The 23350-nt window shown below is 51.1% G+C and overlaps 1 protein-coding gene and 1 long non-coding RNA gene across 8 annotated transcripts in view; one reads left to right on the top strand and one right to left on the bottom strand.

The window, feature by feature from the left end:
- NLRC5 (NLR family CARD domain containing 5) overlaps nucleotides 1-23350 on the bottom strand; it is a 93437-nt gene that overhangs the window by 24846 nt on the left and 45241 nt on the right. For all 7 annotated transcript variants that reach the window (XR_011561488.1, XR_011561487.1, XR_011561486.1 and 4 more), the window contains exons 8-25: nucleotides 22039-22122; nucleotides 21810-21893; nucleotides 20383-20466; nucleotides 20164-20253; nucleotides 19440-19499; nucleotides 17763-17828; nucleotides 17194-17277; nucleotides 14820-14903; nucleotides 13762-13851; nucleotides 11817-11885; nucleotides 10957-11025; nucleotides 10022-10105; nucleotides 9518-9601; nucleotides 7627-7716; nucleotides 6380-6424; nucleotides 5244-5330; nucleotides 4353-4436; nucleotides 1965-2048 (exon numbers count right to left, since the gene is read on the bottom strand). Coding sequence is in view for 4 of the 7 variants with exons in the window: in XM_070770602.1 (XP_070626703.1) it covers nucleotides 1965-2048; nucleotides 4353-4436; nucleotides 5244-5330; nucleotides 6380-6424; nucleotides 7627-7716; nucleotides 9518-9601; nucleotides 10022-10105; nucleotides 10957-11025; nucleotides 11817-11885; nucleotides 13762-13851; nucleotides 14820-14903; nucleotides 17194-17277; nucleotides 17763-17828; nucleotides 19440-19499; nucleotides 20164-20253; nucleotides 20383-20466; nucleotides 21810-21893; nucleotides 22039-22122 (1422 nt within the window). In the remaining 3 variants the exon portion in view is untranslated. The remainder of the gene's footprint in view (nucleotides 1-1964; nucleotides 2049-4352; nucleotides 4437-5243; nucleotides 5331-6379; nucleotides 6425-7626; nucleotides 7717-9517; nucleotides 9602-10021; nucleotides 10106-10956; nucleotides 11026-11816; nucleotides 11886-13761; nucleotides 13852-14819; nucleotides 14904-17193; nucleotides 17278-17762; nucleotides 17829-19439; nucleotides 19500-20163; nucleotides 20254-20382; nucleotides 20467-21809; nucleotides 21894-22038; nucleotides 22123-23350) is intronic.
- Nucleotides 11832-22765, top strand: LOC139177076 (uncharacterized). Its single transcript, XR_011561489.1, has 3 exons — nucleotides 11832-12069; nucleotides 19194-19295; nucleotides 22517-22765. It is a non-coding gene; the product is annotated as an uncharacterized lncRNA (long non-coding RNA).

The following is a 23350-nucleotide window of genomic DNA, read 5'->3' as shown; positions in this document are numbered from 1 at the left end:
AAGACAACAAAAACGTCTCCATCCTGAGTGTCCCCTAAGGAGCAAAATCACCCACAGTTGGGAAGCATTGCCTTAGAGAAAGTGACTTGCCTCCATCTGCCTCGCTCTATCAGCCTTCCATCAGCGTGTCTTGTCAGTTCCACCTCCAAGGTCCACCCTGAATCTATATACTTCCCTCTCCCCTTCCCATTCCCAGCCCCCTCCTCTCTTATTCTGGCTGCAAAGCTCCTCCGTGCTCTGACTTCCATGCTTGTCCCGGGATCCCTTCTCCACCCAGCCGCCAGACTAAGCTTTTGAAAACACAAATCATTCCTCTCCTTTTCAGGTCTCCTTGGGCAAAATCCCAAACTCCTCCCCATGGCTACCAGGCCCTGTGTGACCGGGCCCAGGCTTGTTTCTCTACCTTCTCTCCTACAACTCTGCTGGCCACTATGCTCTGGCCACACTGGCCTTCTGCCTGTTCCTTGAACACTCAAAGCTCCACCCTGCCTCAGGGCCTCATGCATGCTGTTCCATCTCCTTGGCATGCTGTTCCCTGCTTTGCACAAGGCTGGATCCCTCTCCTCCCTCTGGCCATACCCCAGTGTCCCTCCTTAGAGGTGGTCCCTGACCACTCTCGCCATTGTCTAAATCACCTCCAATAATCACTCTTTACTATATTACCTAGAAAAATACATTATCACTGTCTGAATTCATCTTATTTGCTTTCACTCTGCTTATTGACCTCTCCTACTACAAGGTAAGCTCCAAGTAGACAAAGGTCTGGTCATTTTTTTTCCCTCTCCGTTGTGTCTCCAGCACCCCAAACAGTGCTTCAGAGCAGCGTACAAACAGTATGGACTGAGTAATACAAAGCTTAAGCACTGGTGAGTCAGGCTGGTCACCTCATTCCAAAGACAGATGAAGAGTCGGGCACTGGTGCTGTGTGACCTGGGCATAGAGAAGCCCCTCTCTGGTCTGAGGTTTCCTACTTATTTATTTTAACCTGCAACTTATGTGTCCCAAGGAACCCCCCCTTTCCTGGCAGGGAGGAACCATAGTGGGTTCTGTATTTTGACATGGGCTCTGCCACACTTGGGGCTTCCCTGGTGGCTCAGACGGTAAAGAATCTGCCTGCAATGCAGGAGACCCTGGGTCGGGAAGATCCCCTACAGAAAGGAATGGGCAACCACTCCACTATTCTTGCCTGGAGAATTCCATGGACAGGGGAGCCTGGCAGGCTACAGTCCAACACTTGCCCACCTCTGAGAAGTCACATGTCTCCTCCCTCTCCCATAGGACTCAGGGATAAGTAAGATCCTGGGTGTGACGAGAACCGTCTCAGGGCTGAGAGATCCTTAGCAGGAGTATTTAATGTTGCTGTTTTTAATGGTACAATTTAATTTTCTGCTGTATTTTTCCATCTCAGCTACAGATGCTTTTGCTCCCTGCTAGAGAAATATTTAAAGTAAATCCTTTTTAAATTCTAAGCAGTCTGAGCTGAAATTAGAAAACAGAGTTTTAAATACTTTGGGGAATGCTGTTTAAATTCCCCTTTTACAGAATTAGATGGTGACCTTTCAAAACAAGTGTGTGATGTATACATGACCTACAACTGTAAAGTCTCTTTAGAGGAGCAGGTGACCTTTCTGTGGGTAGGAAGAGGTAAATTGGCCCGGTTGTCACAGGCTTTCCATTCTTCAAGGTGCTTTTAAAGCAACTGTCTTGTCTGAATCCCAACCCTGGAGGGAGGGTGAAGACTACTAGTCCCATTTGTCAGATGAGGAAACTGAGGCTTAGAGGGGTCCAATAACTCCTCCGAGGTTGATAAAGTATTAGCGAAGAGCTGAAAGCAGACTTAAGCTCCAAATTGTGCCAGGAAAAATTATGAAACAGCTCAAGAGAAGGATGGAGGGACAGAAGGGAATGGCTTTCCAATGCAAGAGCCTCAGCTCTGCACGGGGAAACGGGGAAACCAGTCTTACTGCAGCAGGCTTAGCTGGGGGAGCTGCGGTAGGTGGTACAGCAGGGTCTCCAGGCTCTGGTCACTCAGCACCTCGCAGGACAATCTGAGAAACAAAGCATCTGAATGAGCTGGGGGACATCGGGAAAAGCTAGATGGGTTCTATACCAGGACTGCCCAAAACACCCCCTCTGAATACTGGGTCCTTGAGTTATCATTGAGGCTGGAGGAAAAGGAAGGTCGTACATGCTTGGAAAATGCTGGGTTAAGTCACATTAACTTTCTCGGCTGCAGGACTTCTCAGAGCCTTTAATCTGCCTTTGTGCCTTGTGAATTTCTAAGGGGCTATAGTAGGTATATTTTTCCCCAAAAGACATGGACAAGAAGGATCATTCTTTTGAGGGCCTTGAAAACTGGTACTCAGTGGAACATACTTGTTAAGAAGAGAATGCTGCCTTAACTCAAGGTAGTGAACAGACCAGTGGCAATTCAGGCATTTAATGGGTCAGCAAAGAAGAGACGCAAGGTAGCTCGGGTCTCTGATTGTCCATCAAAACCAGACCAACCAGCTGATAGCTTGTCTAGATAACTCATCAGAAGCCAGCCCTCTTAGGAGGAACTCCTGATACCCACCCTGTGATCTCTGCTCTGGCTGGAGGACTGTGTTGACCAGCATCTCCCAGCACTCTGGGATTTACATACAGCCCTCCCTGGGAGTTGGGAGCCACCACCTGACCCCCAGAGGCATTTGGACAGTGTTTTCCTTCTGCCTCCTCCCCTCTTGCTTCCCCTTCTTCTCTCTCTCCCTGTCCTTGGTCCCCTGAAGGCTGCCCTTTCCCCTTGCTGGGGTTGTCAGGAGCACCCCAACATGTGCTTTTCTGGCTGGAGGGGAACCCAGCTTGTGGGGAACAGTGGCAGGGGCCGCCTGTGGTTCTGGAGTTGGAAGCGAGGAGCCTGTCAGGACCCAGGCTGTAGGCTCAGCTATACCTCCTCTGTCCTAGGACTGGGCCTGGGGCTCAGGGCACAGGCAGTGGCTTTCATTGAGGGGTGGTCTGACCACAAACACCAGTGGCTTTCCACTGGACACCCAACAGACATAGTGCCATGGCCTCTGCTTGGGTCAATGCTGGGTTTACACACTGTTGTTGTTGTTTTTGAAGCAACAGAACCTTTACCCATTACAACATCTCACATGGAATGCTGAAACATACACGTCATGTACCATGATATAAACGATATTAACAAGCAGGGGTGAGTGGGTGAGGGAACTCTGGACTAGCTTTGCAGCTTTTCTATAAAGCAAGTCACCAACTGTTCTAAAATAAATGGTTTGTTTGAAAATTCATTGGTTCCACACGTCTCGATATTTCAGGAAAGCCACAGTGTTCTGTGATAGACAAAAGGTTGTTGCAGAGCTTGTTGAGATCCTGTGTCTGTTAACAACATCACACTCCCTCGTCCTCTGTGTTCATATGTATTTGAACAAGGAGAGAGGCATGAAAGGACACACCCCTGGTGTCAACATAAGGATATTGTTAACAATGATAATGTTAATAATAATGGATAATGAGCTTGTTGCAAGGGCCAGAAGGGCATTGGAAATGGGAGCCAGAACGCAAGGGAAAATAAAAAACCTAGCAAAATGGAAAAGAACATACAGGGCAATGTAAAGTGAAACTGCAGAATGTAGCTGGCCTGTGACTTCAAACAGGAAAAAGCTGTATACACAAATGGAGAGGGCCACCAGGACAAACAACGATGCTGAGTTGAAAAGGGAAGGGGTTATTTAGGTGAGGCAGGTTTGTCTTGGGTTTCTTTATTTTATGGTAATTATTATAAGAAAATGACAGCAATGATGATGAGGGCAGGAAAAGTCTGACTGACCACTTTGCAGATGACAAAGCTGAGAACCAAAGGGTTAAAGCCATTTGTTTGCCTTAAGTCATCCAGATGGTCGGTGGCTGAGCCAGGACTCCTGATTCTAAGCCCAGCCTCTGGTCACAGACCCAGGTATTCTGGGGTTAGCTGGTATCCGGGGTGGACGGGGTCCCCTGAGGAGGAGCCTTCAGAGTGACAGGTTCCAGCCACAGAGGCAGGCCCAGGTGGGAGCCAGGGTGGGGCTCCCAGGGTGGGGTGGGGGCAGACTGGGGCTCCCAGGTGCCCTGAGTTGAGCAGACGGGAGATGAAGCCCCAGGCCTGGCACAGCCTCTCTCGGGGGGAGGGGTGAGGTGCCTGAAGCTGGGGCCACTGGGAGGCACCGAGCCTCCAGGAACTCCCCTGAGGTCGGGCTGCGGGGTCTGGCAGGAAGGGACCAGGAAGGACTCACCTGGCCTCTAACCAGGCCACCCACACCCCAGGCCACTGGGCAGGTGCCCATGCTGTGGCCCTGGGCTGTGTCCTCAGTACTTACTGGACTTCCAGGGGCCCTGGGCACTTCTCCAGAGACTTGCAGAGGTAGGAGAGGCTCAGGGGCTCCAGCTGACATTCCTTGAGGCTGAAAAGGGGCCAGCAGGAATGATGAGGTCAGGGAGGGCTCAGGGACCCTGTGCAGCCCCCAAACCTGCAGGCCACCGGCCCCTCCCCTGACATGGAACACCCCACCCCCTACATGCCCCAGGCCCCCTACTCTGACAGTCACAATCAAGGCCCCCTGAGTGCTCAGCAGCTCTGATCCAGTCCCAAGTCCTCCTGGGACTCCTGCCTACATCCAGGCTACCACTTTCACTTACCAGCTTTACTTTAACATCCCCTGGGTTCCCCCTCTTGCCTCCCTGCAAGCCTCCACCCTGTTGGCATCTTATCTGTAACAGTATAAATCTGACCACCCTCTCCTGTGCTGAAAACCCTTTGTGGCTCCCCAGTATCCTTAGGGTAAAAGTGAAACGCCTTTCCCACGTCTCCACTCACCTCCACTCTCCCCATATAAGTTTTAGCCACCCAGAAATGCTCCCCGAGAGCCAAACCTTCACTCCCCGCCACCGCCTCCTCCCCACGAGGTGTTTATACCCTGCCTGCTTCCTGCCCCTCCCTGCTCCCTGATAACCCTGTTCAGGCACCAGCTATGAGCTACGGTGTCTCTCTTCTTAGGTGAGGAAATCAACCCCAGAGACAGGAGGGGCCCAACCAGGGTCTCACAGCCCCTCACGGTAGGGCTGGGAAGTCTTCCGAGAAAATAACATGGACTCCTCCACAAGGGGAATGTTGGATCCCGCAGCCCCATCAGCAGCCCTCCCAGACTCTCCACTCCCTCACCCTTCACCCCATTGTGGTTACCCCCAAACAAGAGGCGGTAAGACGGTACCAGAAGCTCCTGGGGACGTGGCGCTGACCAGATCCCAACCGGGCTCCAGCTCGGAACTCTGGCAAAGATCCAGCAGCCAACAGATCCCTGCAAGCGGGGAAACCATCTTGAGAGGAAAATTCCAAGCATCCATATCGGAAGACTCGACTCATTAGGGCTGGTAGGAGCCCTTGTCACAGTCAAGCCCCTCCCTGGACGGATGGGGCAACTGAGGCCCAGGGAAGGGAAGTCAGAGCGAGGATGCCCACAGCTTATACCTGTCCACGTGGGCAGCACCTGACCAGGTTGAGGGGTGCGAGGACAAGAGCCCTCCTCTTTCTGACCATCACTGTGGGCAGCATTCACATGACTTCCCCTCTCTGTGCCTTGATCCTTCTGGTTTCAAGAACCCAGAGAGTCCCTAGAAATGGAGACCCTAGCTCTGCAAGCAAGACCACCCTGGCTTCAGGCAGCCCACTTACTACCGTAAGGCTTTTCTCTAAGGCATTGTCTGGAAATGCACTCTGCCCAGCTGGCCCCACATGAGGCGCCCTTGTACCGGCCAAGGTGAGGCCAGGTGGCCTGCCTCCACTAGGGGGCAGCCCGGAGCCCTGGCACAGGAGGAACTTGTTTACCGCAAAGGCATGGAAACTTTTTCAGAGCACCAACGGTTCTTGGTTTCTCAAATGTGATACTCAGGGTGTGGAAGGGCAGTGATTCACAGGAAGGGAGGAGTCTGCTGCCGCTGCTGCTGCTAAGTCACTTCAGTCGTGTCCGACTCTGTGTGACCCCATAGACAGCAGGCAGCCCACCGTTCTACAAAGGTCTCCGGAGGCAGAGACAGGGCTGCTCCCCGCCACCCTCCAACACAGCCGCTATCTGCTGGCACCTGTCTTGTGGTAGCATCATCCGTCGGCTCCGCCCTCCCTCCCACGTGCAGGCCTTCTGAGAAAAGATTTAAGGCAGCTCATTACTGCATGTTAATATGGGGAAGAGGGTTACAGAAGTGATCCATTCCAGCCTGTCAGATATGGGTGGGTTACTCTATAGCTAACAGCGGTCAGTATGGGCCTGGGGGTGGGGGCACCTATAGGAAGTGGGGACCAGAGAGAGAGGGGACCATACCCTGTCCACACCTCAGAGCTTCCCCTCCTTACCTGCCTCTTTTGTCGCCTCTCAGGATGACGTGTTGGCTCGCAGAGCTGTAGACAGAGAGAAAGCAGTAGCGTAAGAAAGGGCCAAGGGCTCCCTACCCGGGCAGGGCAAGGCAAGAGACCAGACATGCTGGGTTAATTAATGGTGGCCTGTTTTCTCAGCAAACGGGACAATAAACACACTACATACAAAGCACGCCACTGACAGGTCTTTGATGCTCACGATAAAATTGTCCACGTCACAGACGAGGAAACTGAGGTATAGAGAGACCTAGTGATCTGCTCAAAGCAACCCAGCCAGTGAGCAGTGAGCCTGGACTTTTGAACCTGGTCTTTCTGCTACTGCTCCACCTACTCTGGGAAGGGGGAGGGGAGGAACGGGCAGATTTTACCTGAAACCAGGGAAGATCTGCTTTGCCTGGCCCAGGGCTGCTTAGCTGGGTGCCTTCCCCCCCTTTTTTTTTTTAAACTTTAAGTTTTGTATTGGGCCATAGCCAATTAACAATGTTGTGATAGCTTCAGGTGAACAAGGAAGGGACTCAGGCATACGTATACATATATCCATTTTCCTCCAAACATCCCCCCCATCCAGGCTGCCGCACAACATTGAGCAGAGTTCCCTGTGCTATCAGTAGGGCCTTGCTGGTTATACATTTTAAATATAGAAGAGTGTATCAGTCCATCCCAAACTCCCTAACTATCCCTTCCCCCTATCCTTCCCACCGGCAACCATAAGTTTGTTCTCTGTGAGTCTGTTTCTGCTGTGTAGGTTCATTTGTATCATTTCTCTTTAGATTCCACATATAAGGGATGTCATACAATATTTCTCCTCTTTGCCTGATTTACTTCACTCAGTGTGACAGTCTCTAGATCCATCCATGTTGCTGCCAGTGGCATAATTTCATTCTTTTTAATGGTGCCTTCCCTTCTACACTCTTATCAGCTCCAGAGACCCCACCACTGGGGCGGGTCCCTGAAAATTCAATGGCTACCGGAGAGCGCTCAGTTTCCTTAGAAGTCTCCCAGGGCAATCCAGAGAGTAAGTATGGGACAGTATACGGATTGTGTCCCATGGTGCATTTCGAGAAATTTGAGCATTCTGGAGCTATATTTTATCATTCATCTATTCAATCATTCCACAGACACACACCAGTTGTTCACTGGGCCTGGTATCACACCAGAGCCCTGAGGATGCTGTGTCATGAGTGGGACAGACGAGGGACAGGACAGGGTCCCAGGGGCACTCTCACCTGAATTCCAAATGTAGAAGCCACCGCAGAGTAGAGAAGCACTGGGTCAAACTGCACACACCCTCCAGGGACAAATGGTTCTCACTGAGGCTGGAGAATCAGAGGGATGTTGTGGACGAGGTCACTCAGGACTCAATAACACCCTCTTTGTGGTTAGAGCACAAGGTTGGGGAGGGCTGTCCCTCTCTGTACCAGACAATGGAACACTCTGAACCCCAGAGTTACTCAGAGTGTCTCTGCTAACTTCTTATTGTACAGATGGGGAAACTGAGGCCCAGAGAGCAGCAAGGTCTGGCCCAAGATTAAGAGACAAGTTGGTGACAGAGCTGAGATTAGAACTCAGTGGTTCCGTCTATCTATAATGAATCTGGGGTGACTTGTGCCTCGGTTTCCCCATTTGATCCAGGAGGGGCAGTGCCCAGTGCTAAGTGAAGATGTGAGGCCCCTTGGTGAAAAAGCAGAACAGAGCTTTTCCTCTTTCATGGCCTGTCAAGCCATCCTAGTGGTTTAATATTTGCCACTTAACGTAGCACTCCTCAGGCCCTGGGAGACTGGCAGGTGGTGCAGACCCTCACAGGCTGGAAGCCATACCAGCAGCCATTCCCAGTATTGACAAGGTCACAGGAGGATATTCTGGAAGGCTCCTTGATAGCTCAGCTGGTAAAGAATCCGCCTGCAATGCAGGAGACCCCGTTTTGATTCCTGGGTCAGGATCTTTTCAGGAGGGAAAAGATCCCAGGAGAAGGGATAGGCTACCCACTCCACTATTCCTGGGCTTCCCCTGTGGCTCAGCTGGTAAAGAATCCTCCTGCAATGCGGGAGACCTGGGTTTGATCCCTGGGTTGGGAAGATCTCCTGGAGAAGGAAAGGCTACCCACTCCAGTATTCTGGCCTAGAAAAATCCATGAACTGTATAGTCCATGGGGTCATAACAAGACACGACTGAGCAATTTTCACTTCACTTCATATCTGCATAACATTTGCCTCCATCAGTGAGGCTTTCCTCCCCACCCTCTGGAGGTTGTGAACAGGAACAGAAGCAACCTCTGCTTGTCCCAGCCTCCCAGAGAAAGGCGGGTGGAGTGGGCAGTGCTCTCAAGCCACAGCACGGGTTATAGTCCAAGCCACAGCCACCCGCTTCTGTGTTTCCGTGTGAACTGACTAGAACCAGGAGCTCAGAGAGGTGATGTAATTTGTCCAGGGACACTGGGAACCTAGGACCTATAACCAGGTTTCTGTGGCCAGGAAGGCTCTCCTTGAAGAGCCAGGGAGGAGGAGGAGCGGGGGGCGTGTGAGCCTGGAACACTTGGACCTTTAAGGGCCTAGAAACTCTGGTTGGCTGCAGGCAAAGTCTGGGGGTTCCCGGCCTCCTTCCAGGGCCCCTTCCCGTAGTGAACTTCTTCCCTCTCTTGGCAGGTGCTCAGGGCTCTCAAGTCTCCAGTCACACTGCTTTGGATGTCTTCTTTAGTTCAAACCGTCCCTGCCAACCCGGCCAGGGCCCCATCAAACAGCCCCTTCCCCAGGGCCAGAATGGCTGCCAGCTGTTACGTTAATCAGGAAAAACTCCCCAGACCTTCCTGCCTGGGCCTTCCTGAGAGCATGCACAGAGACAAGGAGCCAAGTTTGAGAAGTGAAACCTCAACTCAGAAGCTGGGTTGCAGAGTCATAGAATCCAGTTTCTCTTTTAGTGAGAATCACAGCAGTAGCTACCCTGTCCTGAATAGGACCACCTGTCTGATTTGATCTTTATGATAACCCCAGATGGGAATGAGATGGGACACAGACTATCCCACCCCTTCATCACCATCCCCTCTGCCCCTCCCCCCCCCCCCCCCCCACGCTAATCCTGATGAGATCCCATCTCAGAGGCTTTGCCCAGAGGGCTACTCACTTCAAGGACTGCAGAGAACCCAGTCCGGGGAGCAGCCGAGCCAGCAGGGCCACACCTTCATCCCCCAGAGCATTGCCTGATAAGCTGGGAGGGGTGATGGGGAGGACAAGTCAGTGCAGGGTGCCAGGGGTGGAGATGGCAAAATTTCAAGTCTCTACCCCTGGTACTCAGCTACTCAGCGTCTCCCACAACTGGGATACGGTCTTGGGCTGCCAGGCTGGATCTCAGCACCCAGCACTGGGTCAGGTGGGGTCCCCCCAACCCCGGGGGTTCTCATCTTCAGGTTTGTGACCCCCAAGGAATCAGAGTTGGGCTTCAAAGTGTCAAATGTTGGGCGGTGGGCTATGTTTTAGGGGGATGAGTCACGACTTTGACCAGGTTCTCTAAGGGGATGCACTGGGGAACGAACACATGATCTAAATCTTAAGAAACAAAAAAACACACCACACTAAGACCTACCAACTGATGGCCCCACCCACCCACCCGCCAGCCACAACCACTTACTCAAGGTGACTGAGGCGGCAACTTCCTCCCAGCGCTTTGCAGAGCAGCTCCAGGCGCTGGGCTTGCAGGGCACAGTGCGTCAGCCTAAGAAGGGCAGAACCACAGCCCTGCAACGCCCACACCGCTCAGCAGACAGGCCCACCACCCCCAGACACACAGGTGGAGGGGCTGGTGGAAGGGTGTGTCTGGCACCCAGACAGACCAAGAGGGACCGACACATGGCACACAAGGATGTCACACGGGCCATAAGAGTCGGAGTCAGCAGGCGTGCTTAGCCGCTTCATGTCTGACTCTCGGCGACCCCATGGACTGTAGCCCTCCAGGCTTCTCCAGGCAAGAATACTGGAGTGGGTTGCCATGACCTCCTCCAGGTGATCCTCCCAACCCAGGGATTGAACCTAGGTCTCCTGTATTGGCAGGTGGATTCTTTACCCCTGAGCCACCAGGGAAGACACAGAGATAAGAGAAGGAGAGGAGAGAGAGAGAGATTGAGAGACAGACTGACAGCCAGAGGAGGACAGACGGACAGAGAGGGAAATTTGGATGGACACAGACACAGAGAGAAGGCTGGAAGAGTTGTGATGGGAGCCCTGTGGGGCTGAGCTGAGCCCTTAGGCCTAGGCCCCTGGATCAGGAAAGAAGGGGCTATGTGCTACCCATTCTCTGTATCCAGAGTTCCCATAACTCCTCAGCTACTGGAGGTCTGGAGGGCTAACAGGGGTGGGGACCTTGGGCAGGGAAGTGACTGAGGGGCTGCCCTGTGAGCCCCATGTAGGGTGGGCTGGGCAAGGGAGGCGACAGGCAGGAAAACCAGACTGTGACAGCAGGTCACGTCCTCTGAGAGCACCTGGGGCTGGGGCCCAGGGACAGACTCTGCACCCAGGAAGGGAGGAGGCTGGAGCCATGGAGGAGCCTGCAGGCAATCACGGTGGTACCTGATCCTTGGGGAGCGCAGAGATGGCTCAGAGGACATCTGGAACATAAGGCTGTCAGGAAACGTAGCCCTGGAGGGACACACACCAAGGCCAGCCTCAGCAAATGCCTTACCCACTGTCTCAAACTCCAGCCTCAGTGCTACTCCCCACCATTCAGTCCCTGTGTGAGGCCTGCGGACAGTCAGAGATCTTGGTTTCAACAGGTCCTCTTGACTTCCTGGCTGGGTAGCCTGGGACAAATCACTCAGCCTGGCACTGGGAGAATATAAGTGAATTGCCTTAGTTTGCTGCCTCTCAGTTAACCTTGGCTCTTAGTATCTTTGATCTCATCATCGTCTGTGCCTTCAAAGATGTCAGCCTCAGTGGCAAGCAAGCCTTCAAAAGCTCAGATCCTACAGAAGAAGACTGTAGTTGAGCACTGAGCTGAGTCTCTGCCTGTGTGCTGGGCTGGGCAAACCCAGAAAGGAACCCTGGAGGAGGCAAACACCCTCTAAACGGTCCTCACACCAAAGGGAGCCTGACGTTCTGACCAAAATCAGAGCTGCAGACCAGGGGTCCTCTGGGTTTAGGCTGCAGGGCCTTAGTCTCCCAGGAGGAGCTCTCTGGCTACTCCACCCTGTACCAGGCTGCATCTGGCACCCTAGGGCTCTCTTCAGGGACCACTTTGGGAAAGGGGGGAGGTGGTTCGTCCTCTGAGCCTCCCCTTTTGGGTAGCATCCCAGCCGAGCCTGCTGACTTCCTGCACCTTTGTGAATCTGTCGTCCCCACCCACCACCGCTGACTTGCACAGTCTAGCTGTGGAGCTCAAGGAGGGGATGGTCCGGGCTGAGGGCTGGGCCGGGATGACATCAGGGCCCTACCTCTTCTGGATCCCCTCCTGCTCCTCCAGCTCTGGGGCAAACGTGAAGACCACAGTTTTGTGCAGCAGGCTGCAGAGAGAAGAGAGGAGGGAGGAGGCAGGAGGTTTACGGGGTTCCCTGAAGTCATTTTTTCAGCTGGGCCTCTAAGGGGTCACCCCCCTGCCTCTAGCTGCAGCACTTCCTCTAATTTGCCCCAACATCCTCTGAGCTTTCTGGGGGCCTGGAGTCCTTCTACTGCAGAAATTTCATAAAGGTATGGGCCCTTATTTCCTGGTAAGTCTTTTCTTTCTCTGAAATCAAACTTCAGCTCTGCTTTCTCTGTGCCTCAGGCTGAAACCTCTCTTCCTCCTTCCTGCTCCTCTGTGCCTGGAGGCTGCGGGTGCTCGGCCCCACGTGGGGAGGCCACTGCCGGGCCGGACGGGCACTGGCAGTCCACAGAAGGCTGTGACTGACAGTCAGCGCAGCCCTAACCTCGCCTTCCCAACTGAATGTTATAGACACCAGGTTGTCCCAAAAGTTCATTCGGGTTTTTCCGTGTAATGGAAAAACATGCATGAACTTTTGGGCCAACCCAATATATTTCCAATTACAAAAGTCATTCTTCTTCCCTCTAGAGAACTTAGAAAACGAGTAAAGTAAAAAGAAAATAAAGAAAATTCACCCACAATCTCTTCCACATATCAATTACCACTGATGGTATTAATAACATGTGGAGTGGGCCCTTCAAGTCTTTTCTCTTCTTAATGCAGTTAACAGTCTTTCTTTTTCTTTCTTAAACAATGGATATATTTACAGGTTCTCTCTTAAAAATTAATATTTCAAAGGACAGATGAAGCAAGGGTTACATGATATAACAGTTATTGGTGGGGGCTGGGGAGTTCATTATACTATTCTCCCTTTCAGTGTGATTGAAAAGCTTTATTATATAAACAATGAATTAAAATTTTTATGTTTACTTAATAGGCCACAGTCTTCCCTCTGCACTAAAGCTGCAGCTGTATCATGGTTCCCTCGAGTTCTCTCTGGAGGCAACTTAGTCTATTTAACTAATAGCACTAATATCCTATTGTTAAAGATTTAAGTTATTTTCAGTTTTTCCTATTACAACCAAGACAGAGATGAACACCCCTGCAGGACTAAGTGTTTGCACCATCATGGTGACCTCTTCATTATAAATTCCTAGAAGTGAATACAGTGACATTTGCAACACCATAGGGGCCTTTACTCAATTATTATATACAGTGAACCAAGGTCCCCTAATTCCACCTCTTGGGTGAACTTGGTCTCCCTTTCCTCCTCTGAGGAATGTTTAAAGCAGGGCCTCCAAACTAAGTTGAGAGTCCCTGTGGGTGGGGACCATGTTGACATTTATTAACATCTGTCCTCAGCTGCCCAGATTGAACACAGAGACTTACAGAAATAAGGTTGGGCCCCGTCTAAGGTCAAGCCCCCTTAGAAGCAGAGTCCCTTGGTCACCGTGTACATGATGTCCTGAGGGTCTGATCTCAGGAGAAATCAATAAGGGACAGAGGGAAGCATAACAGGGCAGATCCTCAGCCAGATCCCTTGGGGTGCATGAATAGCACTAAATGTTTGCCTACCCTGAGGCAAAGGGGCTGGTAAGTTACACCTCTGCCTCCATCATTGGCTATTCCCGGTTGGGGGGACAGGGTGGAGGTGTACGCTCCCAGGCATCACTGGATCTTATCCGCCCGGGTCAGTTCTCCAGAAGAGGTATAAACTGTGAGCGGCCAACACCTTTAGTAGCTGGGAATGGGTGCCCAGCTGTAAAGGGGTCTGGGCAGGCAGCAGCAGCTTCTTCTATAGGACCCAAAGGCCCACGGCCAGAAAGAACGCCGAAAACTTGGAGAGGGATGATGGGAGAGCCTGGGAGCTCCACGCTGTGGGTCGCAGTGGGTGATGGTGGTCCGCTGGGAGTTCCTACCTGATATGTAGCTCTGTCAGGGTTTGGCACGTGTTCACCACACTCAGTACTCCCAGCACCCCGGCCACAGAAAGCTCATTGTCGCTGAGGCTGTGGACAGGAGGAGGGAGGCAGCCATCAGCAGGTGGTTGGAGTCCCGGCCCCAGACAGCTCCAGCTCCTCTTCCTGGCTCAGCAGCTGTCACTCCTGGAATGTCCTGGGTCCCTAACCAAGGGGTCTCAAAGGCTTCTGGCCCAGGTGGATGAGCCAAGAGGCATGTGACCCACACAGAGAATAAAGTTCTCCAGCTGGAGCAATAAGCGCTGACTTACTGTTTTTGCCTCTCTGATTCTGTTTTCCAATCTGAAAAAATAACCACTATTTTAATCCCATTTTTACCAGTGAGGGAAACTGAGGCCAAGAAACACTATGTTACTTTCCCAGGATCACAGAGCTACTGAGTGACAGAGCCAGGGTCTAAATCCAAGGCCAAGAATCCAAATCACTGTTAACCTCAACACCCTCCTCCACACATAACTCACACTTGATGCTAAGAACCCAAAACATCCCCCGCAAACAGCACCCTACCCCACCCCATGCATCACCACAGCACACCCAATAGCCCACTACCCTTTCTTTTCATCCCACCAACACCACAAGCCATCCTTTCACCCCCAAACCATACCCCCACCCTAACATACTACTTTCCACTCCAATATCCCAACCCAACACACCAGCACCCATCCACCCAATACCCTAAAGCTGCGCCAGTAAAACACTGCACCCCACCCACCACGGGGCGGCTGTCAGGGCAAACTGGAACACAAGCTACTGATGTACACTGAACATGCTCTTCGTGTACAAGCGGTTTTCATAACGGGACCTAGGTGGCGCATGCCAGAGGCAAGAGCAAGACGTGGCTGAACCACTCCAGCCACACTGGAGTTGGGAGAAAGCATGGGAGGTCATGGAGCAGCATCATTTCTGGCGACTGTGGGCACGGGGATCAGGGGTGGCAGGGACCAGCTGGGGCTCTGCTAGACCCTCCCTGGTACCCGACAGTGGGGCAGGCAACTCACTCCAGCTTCTTCGTGATGTGCAGTTGGGGAGCAGCCTCTGCCATCAGTTGACAGCCTTTATCTTTGAGCTGGTTCCCTGAGAGGCTGAGACAGAGGGGTCTGATGTCCTGTGCAGCTAGGGTGGGGTGCCCCCTCCACCCTCAGCATTCACACAGTCCCTCAATGACTTTAGTCAAAGCATCACCCCAATAAATGAGACTCAGTTATAAAGAACAGTGAAAGATTGTGTGCTATATGCCTGAAACTGTCCTAGGTGCTTTCATGATGTTGGATGTTGAATCCTCATAACAACCCTGTGCAGTAGGCACTATTATTATCCTCACTGTACTGATGAGTAAACTGACTTCCCGAGTGGTTGAAATATTCGATCAAAGCTGGACCTGGGATTTGAACTCAGGCAGCCTGACTTTAAGGCCCCACCCTTGACTGTTTCCTTATGCTACAACCTACATAATTACTTCTTATGATGAGCTCCATGCTTATAGGGGGATCTGATCTAATCTGGGGAAAAGAGAAGACTTCCCTGATGTTTGAGCTACTTGCTAGAAAAACTAGGAGTTCAACAGGTAAGGGGTGGGAGAGAGATGAGGGAGGGGGTTCCTGGTAGCAGGGAGAGCACAGTCAAAGACCCTGTGGCATAGCACATTCAAGGACCTGAACAAGAGCCACTATGTCTAGGTTAAAGATTGAGTGGGGGCTTCCCTGGTGGCTCAGTGGTAAGCGATCCGCCTGCCAATGCAGGAGACATGGGTTTGATCCCTGGTCCAGGAAGATCCCACAAGCTGCGGAGCAGCTAAGCCTGGGCACCACAACTATTGAGTCTGTGCTCTAGAGCCTGGGAACTGAAATTATTGAAGCCTGTGTGCCTAGAGCCTGTGCTCTGCAACAAGAAAAGCCACTGCTATGAGAAGCCCGTGCACTGCAACTAGAGAGTAGTCTCCCACCTGCTGCAACTAGAGAAAAGCCTAGTTGAAAAAAAAGCTGCAACTAGAAAATCCTAGAAAAGTGCAGCAAGGAAGACCCAGCACAGCCACAAAAAAGTAAATAAACAAATTAAACAAAGAAATAGATAAATAAGATTGAGTGGGAAAGTGGGGTCAGATGGGGCTTGTGGGGTTGCGGGCTGGTTCTGGATCAGACAGTATTTAAGGATTTGGACTTTATCCTGAGCAAGGGGAAGGGGCAGGCAGCAATAAAAGGCAGTTCACTGCCAGGTGGAGGTGGCCAGGATGGAAGCAGGGAAACCTAGTGAGGACGCGTCCAAGTGGAAGGTGAGAGTGGTTTAGATTAGGGAGGTGGATGAAGAGGATGGAGAAAAGAGAATGGTCGTGTCATGCCACATGTGGGATCTTAGTCCCAGATCATGTGCGGTTTTAGCTCCCCTACCAGGGATCAAACTCATTCCCCCTCCAGTGGAAGTGTGGAGTCTTAACCACTAGACCACCAGGAAAATCTCAAGAGAATGTCCCAAGGGAACTATACAGGGGGAAGGACAACTCAGGATAGACTGGCTATAGGAGGAGGGCAAGGGGGCTATGCGGTTGTCTGATCTGTGTAACCAGGGGGGTGATGAGCCCCACCTGCGGGTGAGAACACGGGAGGGACAGGCCTGATGGTGGCTGGTGGAAGCTGGTGGGAGCTGGGTGGAAGTATGTGAGTTTGGTAAAAACCAGCTTTTAATCCTGTCTTGGTTCTTGCAATGGGACAACATCAAGGCTGAAACTTTGGTCATCAAGGCTGCCTTCATCTGCCCATTCATCTTGCCCCAACCCAACTTCAAGCCCATTTGACTTTCTGGGATGATCCTGGCAGGGGTCCCTTCCTGGTGACATAACAGGACCTCCAGTGATCCCCAAACCACACTCTCAAAGGCATCACCCAGGAGTTGGACATCCTGAGAACTTTCTCCAGTCCCAAAGAGGTCATCTCATGCTACTCTGGGAGGAAGACAGGGTGAGGGACCCTGAGGGTTGTGGTTTAGAAGGTAAGACCTAAGTGCCATGAGCTTTCTGCTTTGCAAACCTCTGTGAGGATAAGGACAGGAGTCAGACTGAGCCTGAACCCTGGCCTGGAGTCTTCTTAGCTTTGTGACTGTGAGCAAATTTACCTTTCTGTGGCTAAATTTCCTCCACTATAAAATGCCCACAGTAGCAGTACTTACATCATAGAGATATAAGGATTAAATGAGAGGATGTATGTAAAAGTGCCTGGTACGTGACAGGTGCTAAATAATGGTAGCCGTTCTGATGATCTGATTCCCCCAAATTCTTAATGAAGAGTGTGCCCTTCCCCACACCATCCACCCAAAAGGCCTTGCCTACGCTGCCCTGTCCTCCCTCCTGCCTCCTGTCCCAGTGCTCCCCATGATACTCACTCCACTTCATCCAGTTGAGGGCCTTCCCGCAGCTGGGCTATGAGCACCTCCACATCATGGACCCCAAGCTGACACTTCTGGAGCCTGAAGTGGGGGTCAGAGCAGAGAAGCTCAAGGTCAGAAGCTACACTATGGCTCCTGTAGCTCTGAGTGTGGCTGCTGGGAGCTGGAGGAGCCAGGAGGCCAGCAGACCTGGGTTTAACCTCGGCCCTGTGTTTCAGTAGCCGAGTGACCTTAGACAGGGCACCTAACCTGTCTAAGACCCAGTTGCCTCCTCTACCAAATGGGGCTAATGTGTACTTTGCAGGTTTTCAAAACAATTAAAATGAGGTAATGGATATAAAATATTACAATGTCAAGCGCAAAGCAAAGGGCTGTTGAATAACAGATTTTAGTGTTGTTCTTATGACAGATGCTCCTGGTTCAGGCTAGGATGGGTTATTCATATCCTTTCCCTGCCACACATCTGCTTTTCCCTTTATCTTCCCTGCCCCTGCCATGACTCCTCTGGCAAGGTACCATCTCCCCACATCATATCCCTCCCCTCAGGGCAATGGATCCCACCGTACCTGAGTGCCAGGCTTCTTCTCTGAGCCTCTTTCCTCTGGTTGGCATTTCCCTGTAAGTCTGGGTCTCTGGCAAGAACAAATCCAGCATTAGCTCAGGAGACCCAGGCATGAAGGACCAAACCTTTCCCCTTAGTTTCTAGGAAATGATAACCCTACAGCATGACCCACAGTCAATGAGTAGCAAAGATGGGTGCTTGAATGTACTGAAGGTGCTATTCAACAAAGCAGCAGAAAACGAGGTCTGCAGTCAACTGGGGCCTTGATTCAAATTGTTTCTGCCATATTTAGCTGTGTGGCCTTGGGCAAGTCACTTCATCCATCTGAGGCTCCACTTTCTTTTTTTAAACTGGGGTGACAACATCCAACACATAAAGTGATTGAATGAGACAACATATGGTCAAGTGTCTGGCACAGGCATAAAACTGAAGCTTAGTAAAAAGAAGCTGTTATTGTTAAGATGTGATGGTCTTCACTTGTACCATCTGTGGTTCAGAAGGCTGGGAGAATGGATGGAATGGTACATAGGTGCATATGGTGGGAAACCAAGAAAGGACTGGGGGCTGCAGGGAAGCTGGGACATCACAGGTTTTCACCAACTTCTAGAGCGGTGCTGTCCAAAAGAACTTTCTGCAACGATGGAAATGTTTTCTATTTGTGGCATCCACTATGGGAGCCACTAGAGTCACTCATGGCCATTGAGCCCTTGAACAGTAGCTAAAGTGCTGATGAACTGAAATGTTCATTTTACTTAATGCTAATTAATATAAAATTAAATGGCCAGAGGGGCATCATAGCTCTATGCAGTCAGAGGGTAAAAACATATTGGTCCTCCCAAATCCTTACGAAAAAAGTAGAAGTGTTAATCACTCAGTGTGTCTGACTCTTTACAACTCCCTGGACTATAGCCCACCAGACTCCTCTGCCCATGAATTTTTCCAGGCAAGAATACTGGAGTGGGTAGCTATTCCCTTCTCCAGGGACTTCCCAACCCAGGGACTGAACCTGGGTCTCCTGCATTGCAGGCAGATTTTTTACCATCTGAGCCATCAGGGAAGGCCCCCAGATCCTTGAATAGGTGAGCAAATTGAGGCTCAGAGTCTTATGAGGACATACAACTTCATTCATCTCTTGAGTCTCACAAGGGGGAGGTGTGACAGAAACACATAAAAAAAAATTTAATGGGATGGTAACTTCCCTATTTCTGCCCAGCCAGGAATAGCCAAGCTGGAATCCACAAAGAGCTGAAACAGCCAGCATTTGCATGGCAACTGGATGCCAGCAGTGTTCTAAGCACTTTAAATGTGTTAATTTATTCAATTCTCAGAACAAGTCTAAGATGCTGAAACCATAATTGCCTTCCTTCTTTTTTAGTTGGAAGTGTTTCCCTGCCTAGCAATGCCAAACTCACTGTGTCTTCATGCCCTCCCTAAGGGTCTGATCACTCTGAGACTTCTGAGGATACCTTCTCATTACAGGAGCTGGATGTGGGCCAGAGACACTAGAGGAAGCTCAAACCTTGGCCAACTCTGAGAAGTAAGTCATTTCTCAGGGAAGCAGTAGCAAGAAAACCCGCCTGCATTCCAGTTCTTAAGTTCTTTTGCAATTTCCCCCACAGCTGCCTAAGGCCAGATTGCTTCTCAGAATGAGCCCAGACTAGCTCCATCCCTAGCTTCTTACCCTTGTAGCTCAGGATCTGTCTCTGTGGGCGGGGAGAGGAGGAAGATGAGGTCCGTCTCCCTGTAAGGTTGGACACTGAGCTGTGAAACCAGTACATCACCCCCACCTGTGCACCCCAGGCTGCCCCAAACCTCCAGAGAAAGCTGATTTGTAATTCACAGAGAAACAGCAGAACCGGTGAAAGTGCTCAAAATCAGACAATTGCGCAAATTGCTCAAAGTGCTCAAAATGTACAATTGTGACTATGACATTGCTAGATGAATCCTGAGTGGTTTAAAAAGTCAGGAAAACACTTTTTCTTTTTTTTTCTTTTTTTGCTAGAAAAACAAAAATTAGGACTGCTGAGAGTTTCTGCAGGAGTCAGTGTTTCAGGATTAAGAGGCATGACATTTGATCTACCCCGTGACCCAAACTGGCAATGCTAGTTCAGCACCATGGAGAGCGACATGCGACTCAGGATTCCTTCCACTCTGCCCATAGTTCCTAGATTTGCTGATTCATTCCCTCATTCATCCACCCATCCATTTATCTTTCCATTCATTCACTATTTATTGAGTACGAGGTGCCAGCCTGAGTTAGCCTCTGGAGATATCAATGTGAGTAAAACAGACTCACGCATATACACATAGGTCTTACAGACCAGTAGCCTCCTCCTTTTCCCATCCCCTACTTTCTCCTCCCCCTTTTTCAAGACCCTGAAGGCCAGGACCCCACTCCTGCTCACCTGACCTGCAGCATCCTGATGGTAGGGCACGTGACCGCCACCTTTGTCAAGGAGAGTAGTGTTGACACGGAGACATTGTTGCGGCTCAGGCTGCATGATTGTGGTAAGGGTGCCAGGAATGAATCCCCCTTCCCAGCCACCCCAGACTCTCTTTGTCTCCAAAGAATGGGTGGGTGGGGGGAGGGTGTCTTAGGCAGGGGCAGTAGAAAGACTGCTTACTCAAGTTTCTGGAGCCGTGGTAGGCAAGAGAGTACCTCCACGATGTTCAGCACTTCCCCGTCCTTGAGCTGATTGTCCTGGAAGCTGCAGAGAGACCAAGGCCCAGTCCCTCAGCTCTGGAGTTGGGAGACTTGGAAGCCCCAGTTGGCAGGTGACAGGCATGGCCATCATCAGGCAGGAGACACAAGACAGGAGCCCACAAGAAGTTCATGGTATCCAGCAGTTCTAAGTGGGAGGAGAGGCCCTCTGATGGCCTCACTTCTGTCCCTGTTCAGTCCTCCTGGGGGAGTTTCTGCCTGGTGGCCCAGGGGATGCAGATGATGGACAGTGAGTCTCATGAGGGGTGTAAAGACCCAGGGCCCTGTGCTCAGGGCTCTAACTCAGGATCTGCCTGAGACTTGAGTTCATCAGGGTCTCTAGGCTCCCAGGTGGTGAGCAGACTGGGACACAGCAGAAGTGGCTCCCGGCCTCATCTCTGGTTCTGATTCATCCAGAACCCTAGGCCAAGCACTGTCCTTTCTGACCTCACATTTCCCACCTGTCTACAACCAGCTCTGCCTGGATTCTGAGCTCAAGGGACAAAAGAGATGAAGAGTATAAGGGTGGCTCTGTGTGGAACCACTTGGTCAGGACAAAAGATTGGTGATAGTGAACTTGATGACATTTACTTTTCTTTTGTAATTATTGAGAGTGATCTTCATCTTTTCTCCAATCACCCAGAGTGACCGTGAACAAAGACACCCAGCAGAGGGGGCAGAGTAGAGCCCGGTCCAGCTAATGCTCCTCTCAACAAGCAGTGCACCCTGATGCTAGCTGCATCTGCCTGGACAAAGGGGTGACTTCTAAAGCTCATAAAGGTGCCATATAAGGTAGCAGAGGTCCTGCCAGGGAACTGCTGGAGAGGATCCCTGGCCCCACCCTTCTCAGGTCACACATCACAGATACAAGGCAGGAGTATATTCGTGCATATGTGTTTAGATGTGTATGTGGATCTAAGTGTGCAGGCATATTCTGCTGCATGTTTGCATGCAAGTGGGGCACGTACTTAAGTGAGCAGGTGAGTTTAAGTGTGTATAGACATATGTGCATGAATATGAAGGTGTGTGTATGCTTCGTGCCTTTATGTGTACCCACCCAGCACCTGCCTACACACTGCCATCCCTTCTCTCAGGGTCACAGAAAGAGGGGAGGGAGCCTCAAAACTCAAGCTCCTTCAAGATGGCCCAAAATATTAGCACTTCTCTGGGAGCCTTGAGTTTGGACCCAGTCCCACCTGTTTCTCAGGCTGATGCCTCCTCTCTCTGGGTCTCACTGAAGAAGTACTGGCCAGACCCTAACGGAATACATAGCACCCAGTCCAGGCCCAAGGAGGGCCCTGAGCAGTGAATTCTCTCCTCAACCAGCGAGCCCTCCTGGAGATCACTCACCTGACCTCCTCCAGCTGTGGGCAGAAGGGCAAAGCCTGCACCAGGTGGCTGATGCCTTGAGCAGTGATCTTACTTCCTGCTAACCTACAGGGGAAGCAAAGATGGCAGGAGGAATGGGGATGGGGAAGGGGGTAGACCAGGAATCTTCCCTGTGTAGGGCTGAGGGAAGGGAGGGGAGTTTCAAGCATCCCCAGCTGAGGATCCGTCTTGGTTCCAAGGTCTGACTCACCCCAGCTTCTTCAGGCTCCCCATCATTGGCAAGCTCTTGGAGAGGGCTTCTGCAAAGGCGTCCCCACACTTCCGACTCTTAAAGCTGCCACAGGAAGAGGGAAAGTGGCAGAAGATCAAGGATGGGCAGGGCTTAGAGGAGGTCATCACTTACCCCTCCTCTGAGGGGAGGAATTTAATACAGTAATGACAGTAGTAGCAGTAGTAGTTGTAATTGCTGCAGTAGTAACAAATACACATATGGCAAACAGCACTGACTTTCCACCAAAACCTACCCTCCACTACAGCTGTAACTGCGGACATAGTTTTCCAGACAGAGGTGGTGTTTCCCAGCCTCACCTGCAGCTCAGTATTGATCATACGACTCCAATTATGTTGTCACCACTGGAATGGGGGTGGAAAAGATGTGCCTAGTTCCAGGACCAGCTTTAACACATTGGGCATGACTAATCCATCTTTTCACTTTTCCCCCACGCCAGAGCACAGATATGTCCGTGCCCATGCAGATCAAGATACCCTAGGAGATGATGGAGCAACCATGGAAGGAACCTGGGTTCTTGCATGATCGTGGGAGCTGAGCCATCCCACTGACCTGGACCCTTTACTTCTGAGTCTTCTATAAGAATAATAATAATAAAAACTACATTATTTAACCCACTGTATTTGGCCAGGGAAGAGAGGGGTTCTTTGTTACTGTACCCTAACCTTTTTTTCTAGCTACTACACATATTGAGACTTTACTCCTGCTGGGAATTGTGTTAAGAAGTGTTTTCCATGCATTCTCACAACAACCCTATGCATTAGGTACAATTACTGATTCATCTGAGGGATAGGGAAACTCAGGTTGCAAAGTTAAAGAACCTGTCCAAACCCAATAGGCTCTAGTAGCACAGCCTGGATTGGTGTTCCAGCCCATTACTGAGGGAAAGGGAGGGAAAGACTGAATCCAGGAACCATGACTACAGGACATCTAACTAGACCCCAGAGTTCCTGGCAAGGCATGGAGCTTCCTCACTGTGTTACAAGCTACAGGGCAGTAAGGAGGGGCCCATCTGTCCTTTATATAATCAATTAGTTAACTAGGTCATGCCATGTGGCTTCTGGGATCTTAATTCCCCAACCAGGGACTGAGCCTGTGCCCTTGTCATTGAAAGCATGGTGTCCTAACTGTTGGACAACCAGAGAAGTCCCTGCTACGATAGTCAAGATTCTTGCTCTGCTTCTCTCAGCAGGGGTCTGCCAGACTGGCTGGCCTCCACTGCCCCCAAAGTCCAGTTCTCTCCCAGGGATGTCCCCAGGTCCTCCCCAGAGCT

Source organism: Bos indicus, chromosome 18 (assembly GCF_029378745.1).
Source record: "Bos indicus isolate NIAB-ARS_2022 breed Sahiwal x Tharparkar chromosome 18, NIAB-ARS_B.indTharparkar_mat_pri_1.0, whole genome shotgun sequence".
Lineage (NCBI taxonomy): Eukaryota > Metazoa > Chordata > Mammalia > Artiodactyla > Bovidae > Bos > Bos indicus.
Note: the sequence above shows the minus strand (reverse complement) of the source record. Positions and strands in the feature narration are given on the sequence as shown.